The sequence below is a fragment of the Mus musculus genome, chromosome 2 (assembly GCF_000001635.26).
Source record: "Mus musculus strain C57BL/6J chromosome 2, GRCm38.p6 C57BL/6J".
Classification (NCBI taxonomy): domain Eukaryota; kingdom Metazoa; phylum Chordata; class Mammalia; order Rodentia; family Muridae; genus Mus; species Mus musculus.
In genome coordinates, this window is record NC_000068.7 from 111,038,019 (window position 1) to 111,060,232 (window position 22,214).

Sequence of the window (22,214 nt, forward strand, 5' to 3'; positions counted from 1 at the left end):
AATTATCAAGGGCTCTGGAAGGAAACATCTGTTGATGTATATGTGTACCATTTTAACACACAATCCAATGATTAACACACTACTTGAAGACTTCTGTAGGATGGGAGGCTACAGAAATTGTGACATGAGTTCAGAAAATTTTAAGTACTTAGTCTAGGTTTCTAAAAATTGTAATAGCCTATATATTTTTTGTAGGCAGAACAAAATACATAATGAGTACTGTGTATTTTTCTTGTTGTTGTAAACAATAACTTGACAGAAACAACTTTTGAAAGGATTTATTTTCCAGAAATACTTCATAGATTTCAGTCTGTGATCGTTGTCTACAGTGATTGTCGTTTATACTAGGCAGGGCATTATGCCAGCAGATGTTAACATTGTGGTTAGGTGTTTAACACATGGTTAAAAACAGGCATAACAGACAGGGAGCAGACAGTATGTTCAAGAGAGTAAATTTAGCAGAACAGCATCGTAGAAAAAGAAATAGCCCAATACCTATAGCCTCTAGCTAGGTCATGCTTCTTTGATCCTCCATCTTCCAATAATATCATCCCAAGATTTCATCAAGTTATTAATCCAGTTATAGATGAAAGCTTTTCTCTTGAGATAATCATAAAGACATTCCAAGAGATGTGCTTTAGTGATATCTCAGTAATTTTTCAGTCTAACCAAGTTGGCAATCAAGATTAACATTCACATTATATGTCAACTTCTATAAAAGATGTGCTTTTGAATTCTCCAGCAAAAACTGGTAGAGTCTCTCCAAAATGGCCAAAGAGAACATTCTCACAATGATAGAATATGGGTGAGGTGCTTAGGAAGATGGTGACAATCGCTACAGTATTTTAATTATCAGCATACAATGTTTACTCTGCTGTTGTTATTAAAGAATAGAATTCTCTATTACCAATGACCTTCTTGCCTGTTGGAAATATGTTGAAACATAAACATATAATTTAGTAAGAATTTTATAGACCAAGTTTATTTAAAATTTTAGATAACATATAAACTTACGTTTCATTGTGATATTCACAAATATAATAGAAACCATATTCTTTCTCTCCTGTCTTTCTCCTCCTTTTGCTAGTTCCCTTCATTCCCCCCATAATGCCCTTTTCTGTTGTCATGTCACATAATATAGCATATAATCAAAGAATAATTATACAATACTCCTTCCCATCATCCATCTTATGCATTATTACATCCATCTTTTCCACGTTGTCCCTTGAGGACTGGGGAGACTGATCTAGATATCTGGTTTGATGTTGATTCCCTCAACAGCCATTGCTGTCATACCAGAAAGTGGAAGTGTCTATGATGAAGAAGGAGAGTGACATTGTTCCACTGGAATATATATCAGAGGACCATTTAACTGGTCAAGTTAACAAAATATCAAAAGGATCATACTATGTTTATGATTTCCCAGCCAGAATTTGAACCTCATGCCCATAATACAAGTGGAATTCCCTTTTTAGAAATGACCTCAAAACCAACAGGAAACATTTCTTTAGCAATCATTCAGAGCTAGACTTTGGTCATGAATTTCTTTAGTTTGTTCTTGTCTGAAATAATAGTGTTTTAAGTAGTACTTCTTGTGAACCTTTCCATTATAGAAAAATCAGCCAACTCATATGGGTGTTGTTGAAGGGAGATGATTTATGAAAAAGAAAAGGAAAACAGGTATGGCAGGAGTCATAATTGAAGGAATGTATTCAGAAATATTTAAAATCATACAATTAGTGGGACCCTATCAGAGAAACATTTTACAGAATACAAATTTTAATGAATACAAATGCCAATTTACAGAGATGTAGAATTTCCTTATTACTTGAGAAAAAGGAATGAAGCTGAGTGTGTTTAATAGGTTTTGTTTACTTTCACAGTTCTGATGCATGCCTTCCTAAACTTATTGTGGGGTATAAGGCTAGGTGGATTAAAAATCAGATATTGGCACTCATCTGACTTCCTTTTTCTCTTTGATTTACTCTAGTCTGCTAACACAGTATGTTGTCACCCATTTAAGTCCAGAATCCTCCCTCAGTTAATCCTCATATAATTGGCCTCTCTCTCTCTCTCTCTCTCTCTCTCTCTCTCTCTCTCTCTCTCACACACACACACACACACACACACACACACACACACACTCACAAATACAACCTTCTGGTTCCATCATTCAGTGTTGCCTATATGTACATATTTCTAAGGCTGGCTACTAGTTATTGAGAAACCAATCAGGAGTTCCTTTTTGAACAAGAATAATTTCTCTTCCCCCACTCTGCAATTAATTGTCTGTAGCTCTAATTACCTGTAACTTCAACTAGAGATGAGGCCACATGATATTTCCTCTCTCTACATTGGGATACCAATTGCTGGTGTAAGGGTTCAGGTCTTGATTTAGGCAGTCATGTTGTTGAAATTTTATAGCTGTAGCTTCCATGTCACAGCTGATAACACAATCTTACAACTGACATCCTAGTTGTCTGAGTCATACAATCTCTCTGTCTCCTGTTCTTTGATATTCTCTGACCTTGAGGTGTAGGAGTTGTGTTGCTTATAATATGTATGTACCATATATTATATATAATATATTATACATATATAACCAAATTTGTCAAAATGCTTGGTTGTTTTAAGTGAAATGAATTTATCATGAATAAAGAGTTATCTGTCTATCAATTTTGCTTGTAAAAATCTATTATGTCATTTTTAGTAGTTTGAGAGTGAGCTGAAAATAACCCTTAAAAGTAGTTTTTAAAAAAAAAAGAAAGAAAAGAAAGAAAGAAAGAAAGAAAGAAAGAAAGAAAGAAAGAAAGAAAGAAGTCAGGAACTAAAACTGACACTACAAGGTAATAAAACTTAAAATTAAGAAAAGTTAAGTCAGGGCTTCCTGGCCAGCGGAGTTGCCTGACACCCACAAGGGCCCACACAGGACTCCCCACGGGATCCTAAGACCTCTGGGGAGTGGAACACAGCGCCGGCCCCAATCCAATTGCGCGGAACCTGAGACTGCGGTACATAGGGAAGCAGACTGCCCGGGCCTGACCCGGGACAACAGCCCCTTCCGCTCCACTTGAGCCCAGGGCTTCCTGTCCAGCGGAGTCGCCTGACACCCGCAAGGGCCCACACAGGATTCCCCACGGGATCCTAAGACCTCTAGTGAGTGGAACACAACTTCTGCCAGGAGTCCGGTTCAAACACCAGATATCTGGGTACCTTCCCTGCAAGAAGAGAGCTTTCCTGCAGAGAATACTCTACCCACTGAAACCAAGGAGAGTGCTACCCTCCCAGGTCTGCTTATAGAGGCTAACAGAGTCACCTGAAGTACAAGCTCTTAACAGAGACAACTATAACAGCTAGCTTCAGAGATTACCAGATGGCGAAAGGCAAACGTAAGAATCCTACTAACAGAAATCAAGACCACTCACCATCATCAGAACGCAGCACTCCCACCCCACCTAGTCCTGGGCACCCCAACACAACCGAAAATCTAGACCCAGACTTAAAAACATTTTTCATGATGATGATAGAGGACATCAAGAAGGACTTTCATAAGTCACTTAAAGAATTACAGGAGAGCACTGCTAAAGAGTTACAGGCCCTTAAAGAAAAGCAGGAAAACACAGCCAAACAGGTAGAAGTCCTTAAAGAAAAACAGGAAAACACATCCAAACAAGTAATGGAAATGAACAAAACCATACTAGAACTAAAAAGGGAAGTAGACACAGTAAAGAAAACCCAAAGCGAGGCAACGCTGGAGATAGAAACCCTAGGAAAGAGATCTGGAACCATAGATGCGAGCATCAGCAACAGAATACAAGAAATGGAAGAGAGAATCTCAGGTGCAGAAGATTCCATAGAGAACATCGACACAACAGTCAAAGAAAATACAAAATGCAAAAGGATCCTAACTCAAAACATCCAGGAAATCCAGGACACAATGAGAAGACCAAACCTACGGATAATAGGAATTGATGAGAATGAAGATTTTCCACTTAAAGGGCCAGCTAATATCTTCAACAAAATAATTGAAGAAAACTTCCCAAACATAAAGAAAGAGATGCCCATGATCATACAAGAAGCCTACAGAACCCCAAATAGACTGGACCAGAAAAGAAATTCCTTTCGACACATAATAATCAGAACAACAAATGCACTAAATAAAGATAGAATATTAAAAGCAGTAAGGGAGAAAGGTCAAGTAACATATAAAGGAAGGCCTATCAGAATTACACCAGACTTTTCACCAGAGACTATGAAAGCCAGAAGAGCCTGGACAGATGTTATACAGACACTAAGAGAACACAAATGCCAGCCCAGGCTACTATACCCGGCCAAACTCTCAATTACCATAGATGGAGAAACCAAAGTATTCCACGACACAACCAAATTCACACAATATCTTTCCACAAATCCAGCCCTTCAAAGGATAATAACAGAAAAGAAGCAATACAAGGACGGAAATCACGCCCTAGAACAAACAAGAAAGTAATCATTCAACAAACCAAAAAGAAGACAGCCACAAGAACAGAATGCCAACTCTAACAACAAAAATAAAAGGAAGCAACAATTACTTTTCCTTAATATCTCTTAATATCAATGGACTCAATTCCCCCAAAAAAAGACATAGACTAACAGACTGGCTACACAAACAGGACCCAACATTCTGCTGCTTACAGGAAACCCATCTCAGGGAAAAAGACAGACACTACCTCAGAGTGAAAGGCTGGAAAACAATTTTCCAAGCAAATGGTCTGAAGAAACAAGCTGGAGTAGCCATTCTAATATCGGATAAAATCGACTTCCAACCCAAAGTTATCAAAAAGGACAAGGAGGGACACTTCATACTCATCAAAGGTAAAATCCTCCAAGAGGAACTCTCAATTCTGAATATCTATGCTCCAAATGCAAGGGCAGTCACATTCATTAAAGACATTTTAGTAAAGCTCAAAGCACACATTGCACCTCACACAATAATAGTGGGAGACTTCAACACACCACTTTCATCAAGGGACAGATCGTGGAAACAGAAACTAAACAGGGACACAGTGAAACTAACAGAAGTTATGAAACAAATGAATCTAGCAGATATCTACAGAACATTTTATCCTAAAAAAAAAAGGATATACCTTCTTCTCAGCACCTCACGGGACCTTCTCCAAAATTGACCATATAATTGGTCACAAAACAGGCCTCAACAGATACAAAAATATTGAAATTGTCCCATGTATCCTATCAGACCACCATGGCCTAAGACTGATCTTCAATAACAACATAAATAATGGAAAGCCAACATTCACGTGGAAACTGAACAACACTCTTCTCAATGATACCTTGGTCAAGGAAGGAATAAAGAAAGAAATTAAAGACTTTTTAGAGTTTAATGAAAATGAAGCCACAACGTACCCAAACTTTTGGGACACAATGAAAGCATTTCTAAGAGGGAAACTCATATCTCTGAGTGCCTCCAAGAAGAAACGGGAGAGAGCACATACTAGCAGCTTGACAACACATCTAAAAGCTCTAGAAAAAAAGGAAGCAAATTCACCCAAGAGGAGTAGACGGCAGGAAATAATCAAACTCAAGGGTGAAATCAACCAAGTGGAAACAAGAGGAACTATTCAAAGAATTGACCAAATGAGGAGTTGGTTCTTTGAGAAAATCAACAAGATAGATAAATCCTTAGCTAGACTTACGAAAGGGCACAGGGACAAAATCCTAATTAAGAAAATCAGAAATGAAAAGGGAGACATAACAACAGATCCTGAAGAAATCCAAAACACCATCAGATCCTTCTACAAAAGGTTATACTCAACAAAACTGGAAAACCTGGACGAAATGGACAAATTTCTGGACAGATACCAGGTACCAAAGTTGAGTCAGGATCAAGTTGACCATCTAAACAGTCCCATGTCACCTAAAGAAATAGAAGCAGTTATTAATAATCTCCCAGCCAAAAAAAGCCCAGGACCAGACGGGTTTAGTGCAGAGTTCTATCAGACCTTCAAAGAAGATCTAATTCCAATTCTGCACAAACTATTTCACAAAATAGAAGTAGAAGTTACTCTACCCAACTCATTTTATGAAGCCACTATTACTCTGATACCTAAACCACAGAAAGATTCAACAAAGATAGAGAACTTCAGACCAATTTCTCTTATGAATATCGATGCAAAAATCCTCAATAAAATTCTTGCTAACCGAATCCAAGAACATATTAAAGCAATCATCCATCCTGACCAAGTAGGTTTTATTCCAGGAATGCAGGGATGGTTTAATATACGAAAATCCATCAATGTAATCCATTATATAAATGAACTCAAAGACAAAAACCACATGATCATCTCGTTAGATGCAGAAAAAGCATTTGACAAGATTCAACACCCATTCATGATAAAAGTTTTGGAAAGATCAGGAATTCAAGGCCCATACCTAAACATGATAAAAGCAATCTACAGCAAACCAGTAGCCAACATCAAAGTAAATGGAGAGAAGCTGGAAGCAATCCCACTAAAATCACGGACTAGACAAGGCTGCCCACTTTCTCCCTACCTTTTCAACATAGTACTTGAAGTATTAGCCCGAGCAATTCGACAACAAAAGGAGATCAAGGGGGTACAAATTGGAAAAGAGGAAGTCAAAATATCACTTTTTGCAGATGATATGATAGTATATATAAGTGACCCTAAAAATTCTACCAGAGAACTCCTAAACCTGATAAGCAGCTTCAGTGAAGTAGCTGGATATAAAATAAACTCAAACAAGTCAATGGCCTTTCTCTATACAAAGAATAAACAGGCAGAGAAAGAAATTAGGGAAACAACACCCTTCTCAATAGTCACAAATAGTATAAAATATCTTGGCGTAATGCTAACTAAGGAGGTGAAATATCTGTATGATAAAAACTTCAAATCTCTGAAGAAAGAAATTAAAGAAGATCTCAGAAGATGGAAAGATCTCCCATACTCATGGATTGGCAGGATCAACATTGTAAAAATGGCTATCTTGCCAAAAGCAATCTACAGATTCAATGCAATCCCCATCAAAATTCCAACTCAATTCTTCAACGAATTAGAAGGAGCAATTTGCAAATTCATCTGGAATAACAAAAAAACCTAGGATAGCAAAAAGTCTTCTCAAGGATAAAAGAACCTCTGGTGGAATCACCATGCCTGACCTAAAGCTTTACTACAGAGCAATTGTGATAAAAACTGCATGGTACTGGTATAGAAACAGACAAGTAGACCAATGGAATAGAATTGAAGACTCAGAAATGAACCCACACACCTATGGTCACTTGATCTTCGACAAGGGAGCTAAAACCATCCAGTGGAAGAAAGACAGCATTTTCAACAATTGGTGCTGGCACAACTGGTTGTTATCATGTAGAAGAATGCGAATTGATCCATACTTATCTCCTTGTACTAAGGTCAAATCTAAGTGGATCAAAGAACTTCACATAAAACCAGAGACACTGAAACTTATAGAGGAGAAAGTGGAGAAAAGCCTTGAAGATATGGGCACAGGGGAAAAATTCCTGAACAGAACAGCAATGGCATGTGCTGTAAGATCGAGAATTGACAAATGGGACCTAATGAAACTCCAAAGTTTCTGCAAGGCAAAAGACACCGTCAATAAGACAAAAAGACCACCAGCAGATTGGGAAAGGATCTTTACCTATCCTAAATCAGATAGGGGGCTAATATCCAACATATATAAAGAACTCAAGAAGGTGGACTTCAGAAAATCGAACAACCCCATTAAAAAATGGGGCTCAGAACTGAAAAAAGAATTCTCACCTGAGGAATACCGAATGGCAGAGAAGCACCTGAAAAAATGTTCAACATCCTTAATCATCAGGGAAATGCAAATCAAAACAACCCTGAGATTCCACCTCACACCAGTCAGAATGGCTAAGATCAAAAATTCAGGTGACAGCAGATGCTGGCGTGGATGTGGAGAAAGAGGAACACTCCTCCATTGTTGGTGGGATTGCAGGCTTGTACAACCACTCTGGAAATCAGTCTGACGGTTCCTCAGAAAATTGGACATAGTACTACCGGAGGATCCAGCAATACCTCTCCTCGGCATTTATCCAGAAGATGCCCCAACTGGTAAGAAGGACACATGCTCCACTATGTTCATAGCAGCCTTATTTATAATAGCCAGAAGCTGGAAAGAACCCAGATGCCCCTCAACAGAGGAATGGATACAGAAAATGTGGTACATCTACACAATGGAGTACTACTCAGCTATTAAAAAGAATGAATTTATGAAATTCCTAGCCAAATGGATGGACCTGGAGGGCATCATCCTGAGTGAGGTAACACATTCACAAAGGAACTCACACAATATGTACTCACTGATAAGTGGATATTAGCCCCAAACCTAGGATTCCCAAGATATAAGGTACAATTTGCTAAACACATGAAACTCAAGAAGAATGAAGACTGAAGTGTGGACACTATGCCCCTCCTTAGAATTGGGAACAAAACACCCATGGAAGGAGTTACAGAGACAAAGTTTGGAGCTGAGATGAAAGGATGGACCATGTAGAGACTGCCATATCCAGGGATCCACCCCATAATCAGCATCCAAACGCTGACACCATTGCATACCCTAGCAATATTTTATTGAAAGGACACAGATGTAGCTATCTCTTCTGAGACTATGCCGGGGCCTAGCAAACACAGAAGTGGATGCTCACAGTCAGCTAATGGATGGATCACAGGGCTCCCAATGGAGGAGCTAGAGAAAGAACCCAAGGAGCTAAAGGGATCTGCAACCCTATAGGTGGAACAACATTATGAACTAACCAGTACCCAGGAGCTCTTGACTCTAGCTGCATATGCATCAAAAGATGGCCTAATCGGCCATCACTGGAAAGAGAGGCCCATTGGACACGTAAACTTTGTATGCCCCAGTACAGGGGAACGCCAGGGCCAAAAAGGGGGAGTGGGTGTGTAGGGGAGTGGGGGTGGGTGGGTATGGGGTACTTTTGGTATAGCATTGGAAATGTAAATGAGCTAAATACCTAATAAAAAATGAAAAAAAAAAAGAAAAGTTAAGTCACCTATATGTGTATATAATGTCATGGAAAGGAGCTAGTTACCTCTAGAAGATACCTTATCATTTCTATTTTTTATTTTCATTTTTATTCTTTAATCCTTTCTTACAGTCCAGACTTTATCCCCCTCCTGGTCTGCTTCCCCTAATTGCTCCCCTTCCCATACCTCACCCGCTGTACCCCCTCCATCTCCAAGAGGATGCTCCCCACCCACCCTCCCACTTCCCTCCTCCTTGCACTGGCATTCTTCTACATTGGAGCATCACACTTTTATAGGACCCAGGGACTGTCTTACTACCTGAATGCTTACACCAGCAATTGATATCCCAATGTAGACAGAGGAAATCTCATGTGGCCTCATCTCTAGGTGAATTTACAGGCAATTAGAGCTACAGACAATTAATACTACCTGACAAGGCCATCCTCTGCTATATATGCAGGTGGAGCCATGAGGATGTGGGGAAAGAGGAACACTCCTACTCCTCCATTGCTGGTGGGACTTCAAACTGGTAAAACCACTCTGGAAATCAGTCTGGCAGTTCCTCAGAAAACTGGATATAGTATTGCCTGAGGCTCCAACTATACCACTCCTGAGCATATACCCCAAAGAAACATATAACAAGGACACATGCTCCACTATGTTCCCAGCAGCCTTATTTATAGTAACCAGAAGCTGAAAAGAACCTTCAATAGAGGAAGGATACAGAAAATGTGTTATGTTTACACAATAGAATACTACTAAGTTATTAAAAACAATGCCTTCATGAACTTCTTAGGCAAATGAATGGAACTAGAAAATATCATCCTGAGTGAGGTAACCCAATCATGAAATAACATCATGGTATGTCCTCACTGATAAGTGGATATTCAAAAGCTCAGAATACCCAAGATACAATTCAGAGACCACATGAAGCTCAAGAATAAGACCAAAGTGTGGAAGCTTCAGTCACAGGACAGAATACAGAGACAAAGTGTGGAGCAGAGAGCGAAGGAAAGGGCACCCAGAGCCTGCCCCACCTGAGTATCCATCCCATATACAGTCACCAAACCCTGACACTATTGTGAATGCCAAGAAGTGCTTGCTGACAGGAGCCTGATATAGCTGTCTCCTGAGAGGCTGTGCTAGAGCCTGATACAGAGGTGGATGCTCACAGCCAACCTTTGGACTGAGCACAGAGTCCCCAATGGAGGAGTTAGAGAAAGGACTAAAGGAGCTGAAGGGTTTAGCAACCCCATAGGAAGAACAACAATAGCAACCAACCAGACGCCAGGTCTCTGCGGCATTCTGGAGAGTTCCCTCAACTTCCATCTCCTGAGGTTGCCTCATGAAATTGGAAAGCTTCTATAAGGCAAAGGACAATAAGAAAAATTGGCAACCTACAGATTGGGAAAAAAATTCTTCACTAACCTCACATCTGATAAGAGGGCAAATATCCAAAATTTATAAAGAACTCAAGTGGCTAATCACCAAAAGACCAAACAACCCAATCAAAAATGTGGTATACAACTAAACAGAGATTTTATAACTGAGGAATCTTGAATGACCGAGAAGCACCTAATGAAATGTTCAAAGTCCTTAGTGATCAGAGAAATGCCAATCAAAATGACCCTGAAATTCCACCTTACCCCAATTAGGATGACTAAAATCAAATCCTCCGGTGACAACACATGCTGGAGAGGATGTGGAGAAAGAGGAACACTCCTCCATTGCTGGTAGGATTGCAAACTGGCACAACCACTCTGGAAAGCAATCTGGAGATTCCTCAGAAAATTGGAAATAGATCTACTTGAAGACCAAGCAATACTGCTCTTGGGAATATAACCAAAAGATGCCCCACCATGTCACATGGGCACGTGTTCCACTATGTTCATAGCAGTCTTATTTGTGATAGCCAGAAGTTGTATACAACCTAGATGTTCCATAACAGAATGGATACAGAAAATGTGGTTCATTCATACAATTTCTTAAAGTATGTCTTTGAGAAGTTTTGTGACCATTGCTGAGAAATAATTTTGAATGGTTTTCACTACTGAAATAACTTTAAAAAATATGTTTTCATGAGAAATTACTAGCCTGCTTTTTTTGAAATTTCATAAAACCAATACAAAGTGTTTTGATCTTCACTAGGGATTTCAAGTATAGGAATCATACCTTTTTATCTGCAAACGTTTCTTTGGTTTGGTCTATATAGTATTAGTCTCACAGCCACGCTCTAAAACATACTTCTTAAAATTGTAGCTATCCTTAGAAAACATCAGTTCATACTTATACATTTGAAAATCTCAATCTTAATAAATTAGAAACAAGGGCACCTGATGTTTTAATGTCTCTGTGTTATGGAGAATGGAGTCATGTCAGAGTTCCAGCTTTCTTTTCTTTCTTAAAAATTCTATGAATGAGTGACCATTTGTATGAACATCATAGCATCAGTAATAGTGTCAGGTTTGATCCCTGCCCACCTCCCATGAGATGGATCCCAAGTTGGGCTGGTCATTGGACAGCCTTATCTTCAGTCTCTTCTCCATATTTGTCCCTGAGTTCTTTTAGACAGGAACAATTCTGCATCACAAATTTTGACTGTGGGTTAACCCTGTTCCTAAGCTTGAGGCACTCTCTAGCGACTGGAGGTGGACTCTTTGAGTTCCCTCCTCCCAATATTGGGCATTTTGGCTAAGGTCGCTCTCATTGAGTCCTTAAAATTTCTAAAGTATCAGAAATGAATATGTTTTTCCTGGCACTTCTGCCTTTCTCATAGCAAAATGGAAAATGAAGTCAAGTTACAAGCACATCCTTTTTCAAATTATTGCTTCCTTATATACCCTTCCCATGAATTTCATGTTCTTTACATGTATTATTTTTCCCTACACTGCCAGACCACTTTCCTTCATAATGATTTCATAATGATATGATTTAGTCTACTATACACTCTTGCCTGATTGGGGATATACTCTCTTAAACAAGATGTTTCTTTGGGGCTCTTTCATTCCTTCTTTGAGACCTTTCATTTTAGTAGCAATATGAAGAGTTTTTTTTTTAAAGAAGATAGTATCTTGTATTTTAATTAAATATTGAATCATTTACTTGATGATTTAACAATTTAATTAAAAATAATGTAAATGCTATGACTTTTAAGAGAGGACATTTTCAGCTCTGGTTAAAACAAAACCCCAAAGAATAGTAGTAATTCAGTCTTACAATAACCATAGTAACTGAAAGGTCACGAAGGGATGCCATGCAGGTAAATTCTGGTGATATCTTTGAAATGTTTTTCTGATACTTTAAATTCTTACTCAGATAAGGAAAGTATTAATACAAAGTTTCAATAGTACAGTGAAATTTGAAATTTATTTTTTACCAAAGAAATACCACTGTCTTTACCAACTTGGTTATATAATTCTGTAATATTTAATGAAGCAGTTGGTGTATATTTAATTGTGCTATATTGAAAATACACAATTTTGGAAAGATTATTTAATTTTGCTCCTTTTGGTGTGTGTACTGCCATATCTACTTTCTTTGTTTCTTCTACTTTACCCATCATAGATTTTCATCCATCCACTTAAGTTCTATGAACCATGTCTAAGATATGATATATAAAATCTTTCAGTATTGAAATATGATTATTTAAAGTAGGATATAAAATAGATTTTAAATGAGCATTTGATAAAAGTAACCCTTACATTTCAATATTTGTGAAATATATTCAATGTATTTAAAATATTTACTTAAAATAATACTTAATTTAAAAGATTTTTTTTCCAAACTACATCCATTTGATATGTCTGTAGAATATGCCTTTCCTATGTTGTCACTACTAGGTCCCCACTTCAGGAGGCTTCTGTGTATTTATCTGATATTTAAACCTTTTACTTGATTTCAGAAGGATAGTGGTCCTTAATGTATCCTCTAATTTCTTATTATTTAAAATATGGTTAAAGGTAGATTCAATCAGTTCTATTCCTTGTATGAATGCTGCCAACTAAATAAATGCAGCTCCCTGAGTGTTGTTGCAAGCCAGGTCTAGCTATTGTTTATCACACATTTCTGCTGTAAAATATCACTGAAATGGCAAGGATACAGTATAGGAGAATGCTTACCTAAGCTGGGTCACAAATACGAATAATTCAGCACACATGTAGTGTTATATGGCATAGATACAGATGATTAAAAAAAAGACATGCAGACAGACACTTGCATACACACAAACATACATGGCGTTGGGGGGGTACTTAAAGTAGATAATTCATATTTTTATTTGATTTAGAAACTGTTCCAATTGTTTCAAATTGTTTAATATCTGTCAACAGAAATCTTGTTGATTGTCTTCCTACAATCAAAGAAAAAAAGTAAAATATTTGTTATGATCATTAAGTCTCACAAATATTCCTTTACAGATAAGATCTAATATCTTGGGTCCTCATTTTATATATTGTGTGTACATAGTTTTTCACAAATTCCAATTACAAGTCTATTTCAATAATAAAGTCTTTATAATACCTACCGTTGTTCTATTAATTTTCTCCTTCTTTTATTAATTCAATTTCTACCGTGTGCCACTAAGTTCACTCACTAAACATATTCTGGTCATTTTCTAGTTATTATAAATAGTAGCAATCTTAAAATTCCTTATTAAAACACCTAAGGAAAATTGTTTTTATTTTAAGGAATGTGAGATTAAACCTCATGTATGTCTACTATGTTCAGAGAGGTCCATTGAAAGTCTTGACTTTAATATTTTTACATCAAAATGATTGTCTTCCCCAGGATATTACATATATATTCAAGGAGTAGATAGCACTTTAACCACTTTTAAGAATCTATTAAATCCTGGAACTCTTTGTGCCTTCAGTATTTTCACAACAACAAGGAAACAGCATATTCAGAAAGTAACAAATAGGAAGCATAATGATAAGAATATTAGCAAAAATATTCCAGAGAAAGCAAGCACTAGAACAAAGGACAAGAAGGCAACAGAGGGTACAGTGTGGAAGGGATATTAAATATATTACAAACTCGATCAAAATACCCTCAAACATGGAGTGATGTTGGACAATTTTAATTCCAGCAAATAAGAGGCACAGACAAGTGAGTCTCTGGGTGTTCATGGCCACCCTGGACTACATACTAAGTTTCAGGCCATCCAGGGCTATCATCCTCAGAAAAGTTTGTGAAATAGATGTTAAGTATAGTAAATGTAAGGAAGGGCTCCAAACAGACACTCTTCATTTACAGTATACTAATTATTTTAATGAGATTGTCATATGTATAGATTTTTGTTCTAACTCACATGTAAGTAAAATTTTCTCTAACACATCTAATGGTAAAATTGAGGTAATGTCTAAGTCTTGGGGGTATAGCCTCTAAGGCAAATTTGAGTTGTGAATTTCTATATTACTAAATATGACTTTCTGCATTGCCAATAAGGCCTGCATCTTGATCCCAGTGCTAAGCTAGTATATGAAAGAAGAAAGAGAATGCATCCAGCAGCCAAATATGCTTATAGTCAACTCATGTATCTGTTGTGTGTTCTGCTATAACTTGTGATGATAGGCCTTTCAGAAGACAGACTCATCAAACTCTTTTAATAGCAAAATAGCAGTTATGATGACAATCACTTTAAAGAGAAATAAAATCATTATTGTATAATCACACTCACCGTGTTTATCATTATATCTTATCTTATCTATCTTATCTAACCTGTCCATCTATCTATCTGTCCATCTATCTGTCCATCTATCTATTCATCTATCTATCTCTCTCTATCTCTCTATCTCTCTATCTCTCTCTCTATCTATCTATCTATCTATCTATCTATCTATCTATCTATCTATCTATCATCCATCCATCCATCCATCCATCCATCCATCCATCTATCTATCTATCTATCTATCTATCTATCTATCTATCTATCTATCTATCTATCTATTTACTTTTAACATGCCTTACTAGCTCAGTGGACCTTCTGTGAAGCCCATTGGTCTTTGCTGAGCAGGAAGCTTCTGGGTAGCCCTTCCAGGGGTCTCTCCCTTTACTCGTACAATTCAGATGGTTTCCCCTTTAGCTCTAAATCTTTTCTTTCTGTCTTGCTAGGGTTATGGTTATCCCTTTCCTCCTCCTCTTGCAACTTATCCTGCACAACTCTAAGGGTCCCACCCATCTCCTTTTGCCCAGCCATTGGCTTTTTGGCAATTTTTTATTACCAATGAAATCCAGCTGGGGGCAGGCTTATAGTTTATGTGTGGGATACTGCACACAGGGTTTTTTTGTTTGTTTGTTTTTGTTTTTGTTTTTTTCTAACACAATTAGCAAAAGAACACCAGATGCTAAAAGATTAATTTAAAAGAAAAAAGAATCTTTATCAAAGTAGATTTTGAAAAATATACCTTATATTTATGTTCAAATAAATAGGAATATGTCATTCATCAGTTGTATATTAACTACTACAATAATCATATGGTAGTACTCAAATTAGTTAATTTCCATTAAGAAACAACCTATACAATGTGTGCGTGTGTACATGTGTGTGCATGTGTGTGTGCGTGTGCGTGTGCGTGTGTGTGTGTGTGTGTGTGATGACTACAGTACTTATTGTAAAACTTTCACTAGTCTTGAAAAATTAAAACAAGGATTACTGAATGAGTCTGGGGTTTCAGAAAATTAATCTTTATAGTCTGTTTTTACTAAGAATAATTTCAAAAATTTAGTGACAGTTTCATTGGGATGGCACAAATGAAAATATATATTCTTTGGTTCTTGGGAATAATATTCTGAAGCTGTTAGAACTTTTTGATGTGTGGTTCACTAATTCTGATGTTTCTGTGGTTCTGCTTGTGGTCCAGATGACCTGTCTTTGGAGACAGTGGGCTATTAAAATCACCTGCTATTAGTGAGTCAGTGTTAATCTATGTTTTTAAAACTAGGGGTTCATTTTTTTATGAAATTGATACAACAAAGTTTGGGCATAGAAATGTCTTCTTGGTTACAAATTCTCTTAAATGGACTGAAGCATGTCTTATTATTTCTTTTAATTAGTTTTACTTGGAAGTCTCTTCTGTCAGATATTGAGAGAGTGATAGATGATTATTTTCTGCAGAGTAATTTTTTTCACATTTTAAAAAAATGCTAAGGGAGAATCTATCTTTAAAGCGAACATGTGTTATGGTGTGTTTGTTTGTAGTAGGTAACAAATAGTCCTATTTTGTTTCTTGATTTGTTTAGTCGGCCTGTATTGTTTAATTGGAGAATTGAAGCTGTTAAGAGTTAAAGTTATTATTAAAATGTGTGTTATTTGCAGGCACATCATTGTTAATTTTCAGTGTTGTTGGATTCTTGGTGGTACCTTGTGTTTTCATAATTATGTCTTCATGCTTGCTCTAAAAATATAGACTTTTTGAGATTTTTAAAAGTTGTAGATGACTAATAAGTTACATATTTTTGCCCTTTATATATTTCATTCAGTGCCATATCAAGACTAATTAATCTAACAAGATAAATGAAATGAATGCCAGTTACTACTTATAATGTATTTCCTAATTCTGTTATTTAAAATAAATTAATACTTTTTGGCAACATACCTTGCTTTATTTGCTTCTCCATAATTCTATTGGGACGCCTGTTGTATCTGAAAAAAAAAAAAAAAGAAAGGTCAGATGTTACTTGTAGCCTTTAAGTCAAAGAGTTCTCGCTCAGTGGTAGAAAGTGTGCTTCACAAAGACAGACTTTGTTTTCTGTTATCGACAAACATATTTTCAATGATCAGAAAATGATTCTCAATATACAGAACCAAAAGACATATCTCCTCATGTAACTGCAAAATAATACAATCAAGTAGGGAGTAATTAAAAGTATAGATTGGCACCTAGTCCATGAGACACAGCATCTCAGAGTTAAGCTGGAATATGAAGCCTAAAACTAAGATTGATCAAATTATGGGCCTAGCCTGGCTAAATGGTGCTAAGAAATTAAGCCAAAACATGTCAAAGATAACTAGACTTTGTGCAGGAATAATCATTTTTTGATGTTTTTCACTTATTCATCTATGTGTCTATGTGCTTATTAGTGTGTGCCTGTGTCCGGGTGAACATGTACACATGCCATGAAGCATTCATGTAGGTCTTGGTCATTCGACAACTTGTGTGACATCTTGTTCTCTTCTTTCACATATAGGCTAGGAAAATTGAACCAAGGTCACCAGGCTTTGCAAAAAAGGCCTCTACTTGCTGAGTAGCCTTGTATGTTCAAAAATAATCATTTCTTAAAAATCTACTTACTTGAAGATTTTAAGTAAATTTAAAATGTATAAATTCATTTTCATATGTGCTAATGTTCATGATGATGTTTCAAAAATAAAGACAAGAAACTTTCCAAATTTATAAAATTTCTAATTTTGTCCCCCCACCCCTCCTGGTGCGTGTGCATTTGTGTGTGTGTGTGTGTGTGTGTGTGTGTGTGTGTGGTTGTGTGTGCGCGTGTGTGTGTGTGACACAAATGATGGGGAGGCATTTGCTGCACTCACCAGTACATTTACTTCTGTGGAGGAAAGCTTACTTCCGCTATCTTTGTCTCTCTTATCCACTTTATATTTTTGAAACAAGGTTTTGTTTGAATCTAGACCTCATAGTTCATTCAAGACTAGCTTGACTTAGAACTGCAGGATCCCCTGCCCCTGCCCCTTCCCATTCCCCATTCCTATAATTATAGTCACCAAGGCAAATTTTAAGTAGATGCTAGAATCCAAACTCATGTGCTTGCATTGGCATGGATCTCTTTCCAATCCATTTACTTTTGTTCTTTAGCATCACTCATTGCAGCCTTAACTCAGCAGGTATAAACTGCAAAGGCTAAGAGTTGAGCAAGTTAAAAATAAGAACTACTGGGGTACAGAGCTAAACAAAGAATTTTTAACTGAGGAATACCAAATGGCTGAGAAGCACCTAAAAAAAAAATGCCCAACATCATTAATCATCATGGAAACGCAAATCAAAACAAATCTGCGATTTCACTTCATACCAGTCAGAATGGCTAAGATAAAAAACTCAGGTGACAGTAGATACTGGCGAGGATGTGGAGAAAGAGGAACACCTCTCCATTGCTAGTGGGATTGCAAGCTGGTACAATCACTCTGGAAATCGGTTTGGCAGTTCCTCAGAAAATTGGACATAGTACTACTGGAAGATCCAGCAATACCACTCCTGGGCATATATCAGGAGATGCTTCAATTTGTAATAAGGACAAATACTCCACTATGTTCACTGCAGCCTTATTTATAATAGCCAAAAGCTGGAAAGAACCCAGATGTCCCTCAACAGAGGAACTGATACAGAAAATGTGGTACATTTACATAATAGAGTACTACTCAGCTATTGAAAACAATGAATGTATGAAATTCTTAGACAAATGGATGTACCTGGAGGTTTCTAAGTGAGGTGAGGTAACCCAATCACAAAGAACACATATGATATGCACTCACTGATAAGTGGATATTAGTCCAGAAACTTAGAATACCCAAGATACAATTTGTAAACCACATGAAATTCATGAAGAAGGAAGACTAAAGTGCGGATACTTTGATCCTTCTTAGAAAGGGGAACACAATATCCATGGTGGGAGTTACAGAGATAAAGTTCTGAGCAGAGACTTAAGGAATGACCATCCAGAGACTGCCCCACCTGGGGATCCATACCATAAACAACCACCAAACCCAGACACTATTGCAGATGCCAAAAAGAGCTTGCTGACAGGAGCCTGATAAAGCTGATTCCTGAGAGGCTCTGCCAGTACCTGATAAATACAGAAGTGGATGTTCACAGTCATCCATTGGACAGAGCAAAGGCTCCCCAATGAAGGAGCTAGAGAAAGTACCCAAGGAACTGAAGGGGTTTGTAGTGCCATAGGAGGAACAATATGAACTAACCAGTACCCCCAGAGCTTCCTGGGACTAAACCACCAATCAAAGAAAACACTTGGTGGGATTCATGGCTCTAGCTGCATATGTAGCAGAGAATGGCCTAGTCAGTCATCAATAGGAGGAGAGGCCCTTGGTGCTGTGAAGGTTCTATGCCCCAGTATAGGAGAATGCCAGGGTTAGGAAGTGGGAGTGGGTGGGTTGGGGATCAGGGGGTGGGGAAAGGGATAGGGAAATTTTGGAGGGGAAGCTAGGAAAGGAGATAACATTTGAAATGTAAATAAAGAAAATATCTAATAAAAAAGAAAGAAAAATGAAAAAGTAGAATATGTTTATATAGTTCATATATGTGTATATATATGAACTACACCAGAACTTTAAAACTGAAAGGATAACCAACCATTTTCAGGCGATCTTTCAGGCCACTTGTTGATGGTTGAGAGTCTGTGGAAGATGCTGTCTGGTTTTCTCTCAGAAGGAGACTTTTTTCCGGGTCCTGGAAAGCTGTCAAAGCAGCCAGTAGAAGAGCACTCGGTCAAAGGCCCAATTCCTTGTACATTTACTGCAGAGCTGCTGTGCTGTGTTCCCATGTAAAGCTCTGATCTGTTCGTCTCTAAATCTTCATTACTCCTAAGGAGATTGTAAACAGTAAGCTTGAAAGCTGCTACTTTCCTTTCGCTGAAGGTCTATTAATTTGCTTGCATTTTAACAATACTGCCACAAGGCTAAATGAAATGCCCATGGAAATGGCATGTGTTAAAGGTGTATTTGTGTGTGTGTGTGTCAGTTCATGTAACTCAAGAGGTATTGCAAATATGAAACTAGATGTTTAAAGGAAAGGGGATAGGTACAATGATGTGTACCCTGACAGATAAGATTCTGCTTGTCTAGACTGGATAGACTTATTTTCTTCATGATGTTATTGGAATATTTAATTAAAAATATAAAGAGTAACATAAAATACTAGATGTTCACTTTATTGTTTAAAAGTATTTCTTATTTGAAAATATGTTATACCATCTTATTAAAGATATATATTTTATAAACTATAATGAAACACATAGCAACATGTGGAATTTTGCCCTCTTCAAATCTTTGTAGTAATTTTCTATACCAGAATTTTTGAAACACTGGGTCCCTTGTCCTTATATGGAATTGAGGCCTCATGAGTCTTTTTTTTTTCCATGAGAACATATGGACAGTTAATTGTTGCAAAAGAGAATGAATCTTCTTTTGTGGTTGCTTCAGTTCCATGTAAGTTCTTCATCTTTCTGTGAGTGAGACTTCACCCAAGTTCTTGTAATTTACTCTGGTTCAACTCACTAGCTCACAAAGCTAAGTGTGTAAAATAGTCTTCTCTGTAACATCAGCACAGAAAAACAATATTCATGTCTTCCAAGCAAGAATTCACTCAACATTCACAGACAAGTTAATAGATTTTTACAAATATCATCTTTGAAAATATTTGCCTCATCCTATGTTATCCTCTTGTTTTAGGTTAGTATCATTCAACATTTGGCACTGGAGAATAACTCATAAAAACTTAAAGGGTGAATGTAATACTTGAGTTGGTAATCAAACGAACCAAAGAAGTATATGACGCATTTACATCATTACATCATTACCAAAGCAGCAAGGGTGGTTACCAATCTATCATTTATACATATTCACAATTAATAATTTTAAACTATTTTGTGGTCTAGGTTTTCTTTTATTCCCATATTAATGTTTCCCTGTACCACAATATGTCTGTATGGAGAGTATAGAGACTAAGGATATTTTGTGTGTCCAGGCTCCCTCTAGTGGTCAAAAGGTCACTGCACATAAAAAGTCATTTATCAACTACCAGATTATGCCTAGGGAAGTAGGGGTATGTGTACCCTTGGTTTTAAGCTATGTTATGTAAAAGCCAATTTAACATTCAGTATTTGTATTTGTGAAAATTTTTACAATAAGATTTATGTCAATATCCCTGTCTTAATTACAAAGTTTCAAATATACTCAGATGAAAATATATTTGATTTACTATATGAAAATAAAGGAGAAGAGGAGGGGGAAAGGGGAGGGACTCTGTAAGGGAGTACAGGGAGGGGAAATAGTTTGAGATATAAATAAATAAATTAATTAGTTAAAAAGAAAGACAAAAATATTAAAACAAAAATATTGCATATAATAAGCAGAAAATATTGTAATCTGTAATAGAGTGATAAAAATGAAGTCAATATTATATTATTTCCAAAATTAATAATATTAATTAACATTGACAATTAACCTTCATAAAAAGTATTTTTGCTAACAATTAGTATTTAGAGAACAATTATTGAACCTACTATGCTTTCCACATATACGTTTTTTAACTTACTTGTTTAAGTAATATTGAACTGATTTTCTAATGCTCAATTCTTCATAGTAGAGGTACTTATAGCGTTCCAGTTCTAATACCCGCAATGCCCTGCTAACTTTCAGTTTAGAGAGTGTCGACTTAAGGCTTCTAATTTTGGTTTCCATTGCATTGATTGTTGAAGTTGTATAGCTCTCCTTTAAGAATTCTGAGCATGGTTTACCTGTTGCTTGTGCCTGGAACATGAAAAGCGTGCATGTCAAGAAGCAATCACACACAGCTACTGCGGGTGTTTGACGACGGTAGTTTTACGTTGGTTAGATTTCAAATATAACGTAAGAGATGCTAGAATACCAAGTATTCATCAATATTAATTGTATTGCACCAGCACAAAATTTGACTTTCTCAATTCTTTATGAGAGGTACTGGGCTTAAAACCAGATCTTCCCATATGCTAGGGAACCATTGTAGGGCCTGTATTTATAAAAGAAATAGCTATAGATAATTCAAACGCTTAGTGGACACTTCCTTTAGTGGAAGCTCATGGACCTCAAAGATACTGACTGGGAATTATAGAGGAATGAAGGATGGAGGAAGGAACCGTAGCTGTGTAGCAGTTGAAATTTAAATTTACTTATCATATAAGCTAAAAAAATCTATGAAACACATAAGAACCAACCCTCACTATGTGAAAATATGGGTTGCTAGTTTATACACTATCCACATATAAATTATAAAAAATTCAGTGCAAATTACTTACACTGGGATCAAATACAGATACCACTGTTAATCTGTGTTGTAAAAAGGACCCTGGAAGTTAGAATTCAGAAAACATTATACATATACACAAACAGATAGACAGATAATGAGGCCCAAGTGTGCATTGAACAATAATAGTTAAAGA

The 22,214-nt window shown here is 36.9% G+C and overlaps 1 protein-coding gene across 1 annotated transcript in view; it reads right to left on the reverse strand.

Moving 5' to 3' along the window:
- Window positions 1-12,391: 12,391 nt before the first annotated feature.
- Window positions 12,392-22,214, reverse strand: part of A26c3 (ANKRD26-like family C, member 3) — a 179,194-nt gene continuing 169,371 nt past the window's right edge. Inside the window, exons 70-73 of the mRNA NM_001378593.1 lie at window positions 21,332-21,546; window positions 19,370-19,599; window positions 16,640-16,686; window positions 12,392-13,392 (exon numbers count right to left, since the gene is read on the reverse strand). Coding sequence (NP_001365522.1) covers window positions 16,646-16,686; window positions 19,370-19,599; window positions 21,332-21,546 — 486 coding nt within the window. The 3' untranslated portion in view covers window positions 12,392-13,392; window positions 16,640-16,645. The remainder of the gene's footprint in view (window positions 13,393-16,639; window positions 16,687-19,369; window positions 19,600-21,331; window positions 21,547-22,214) is intronic.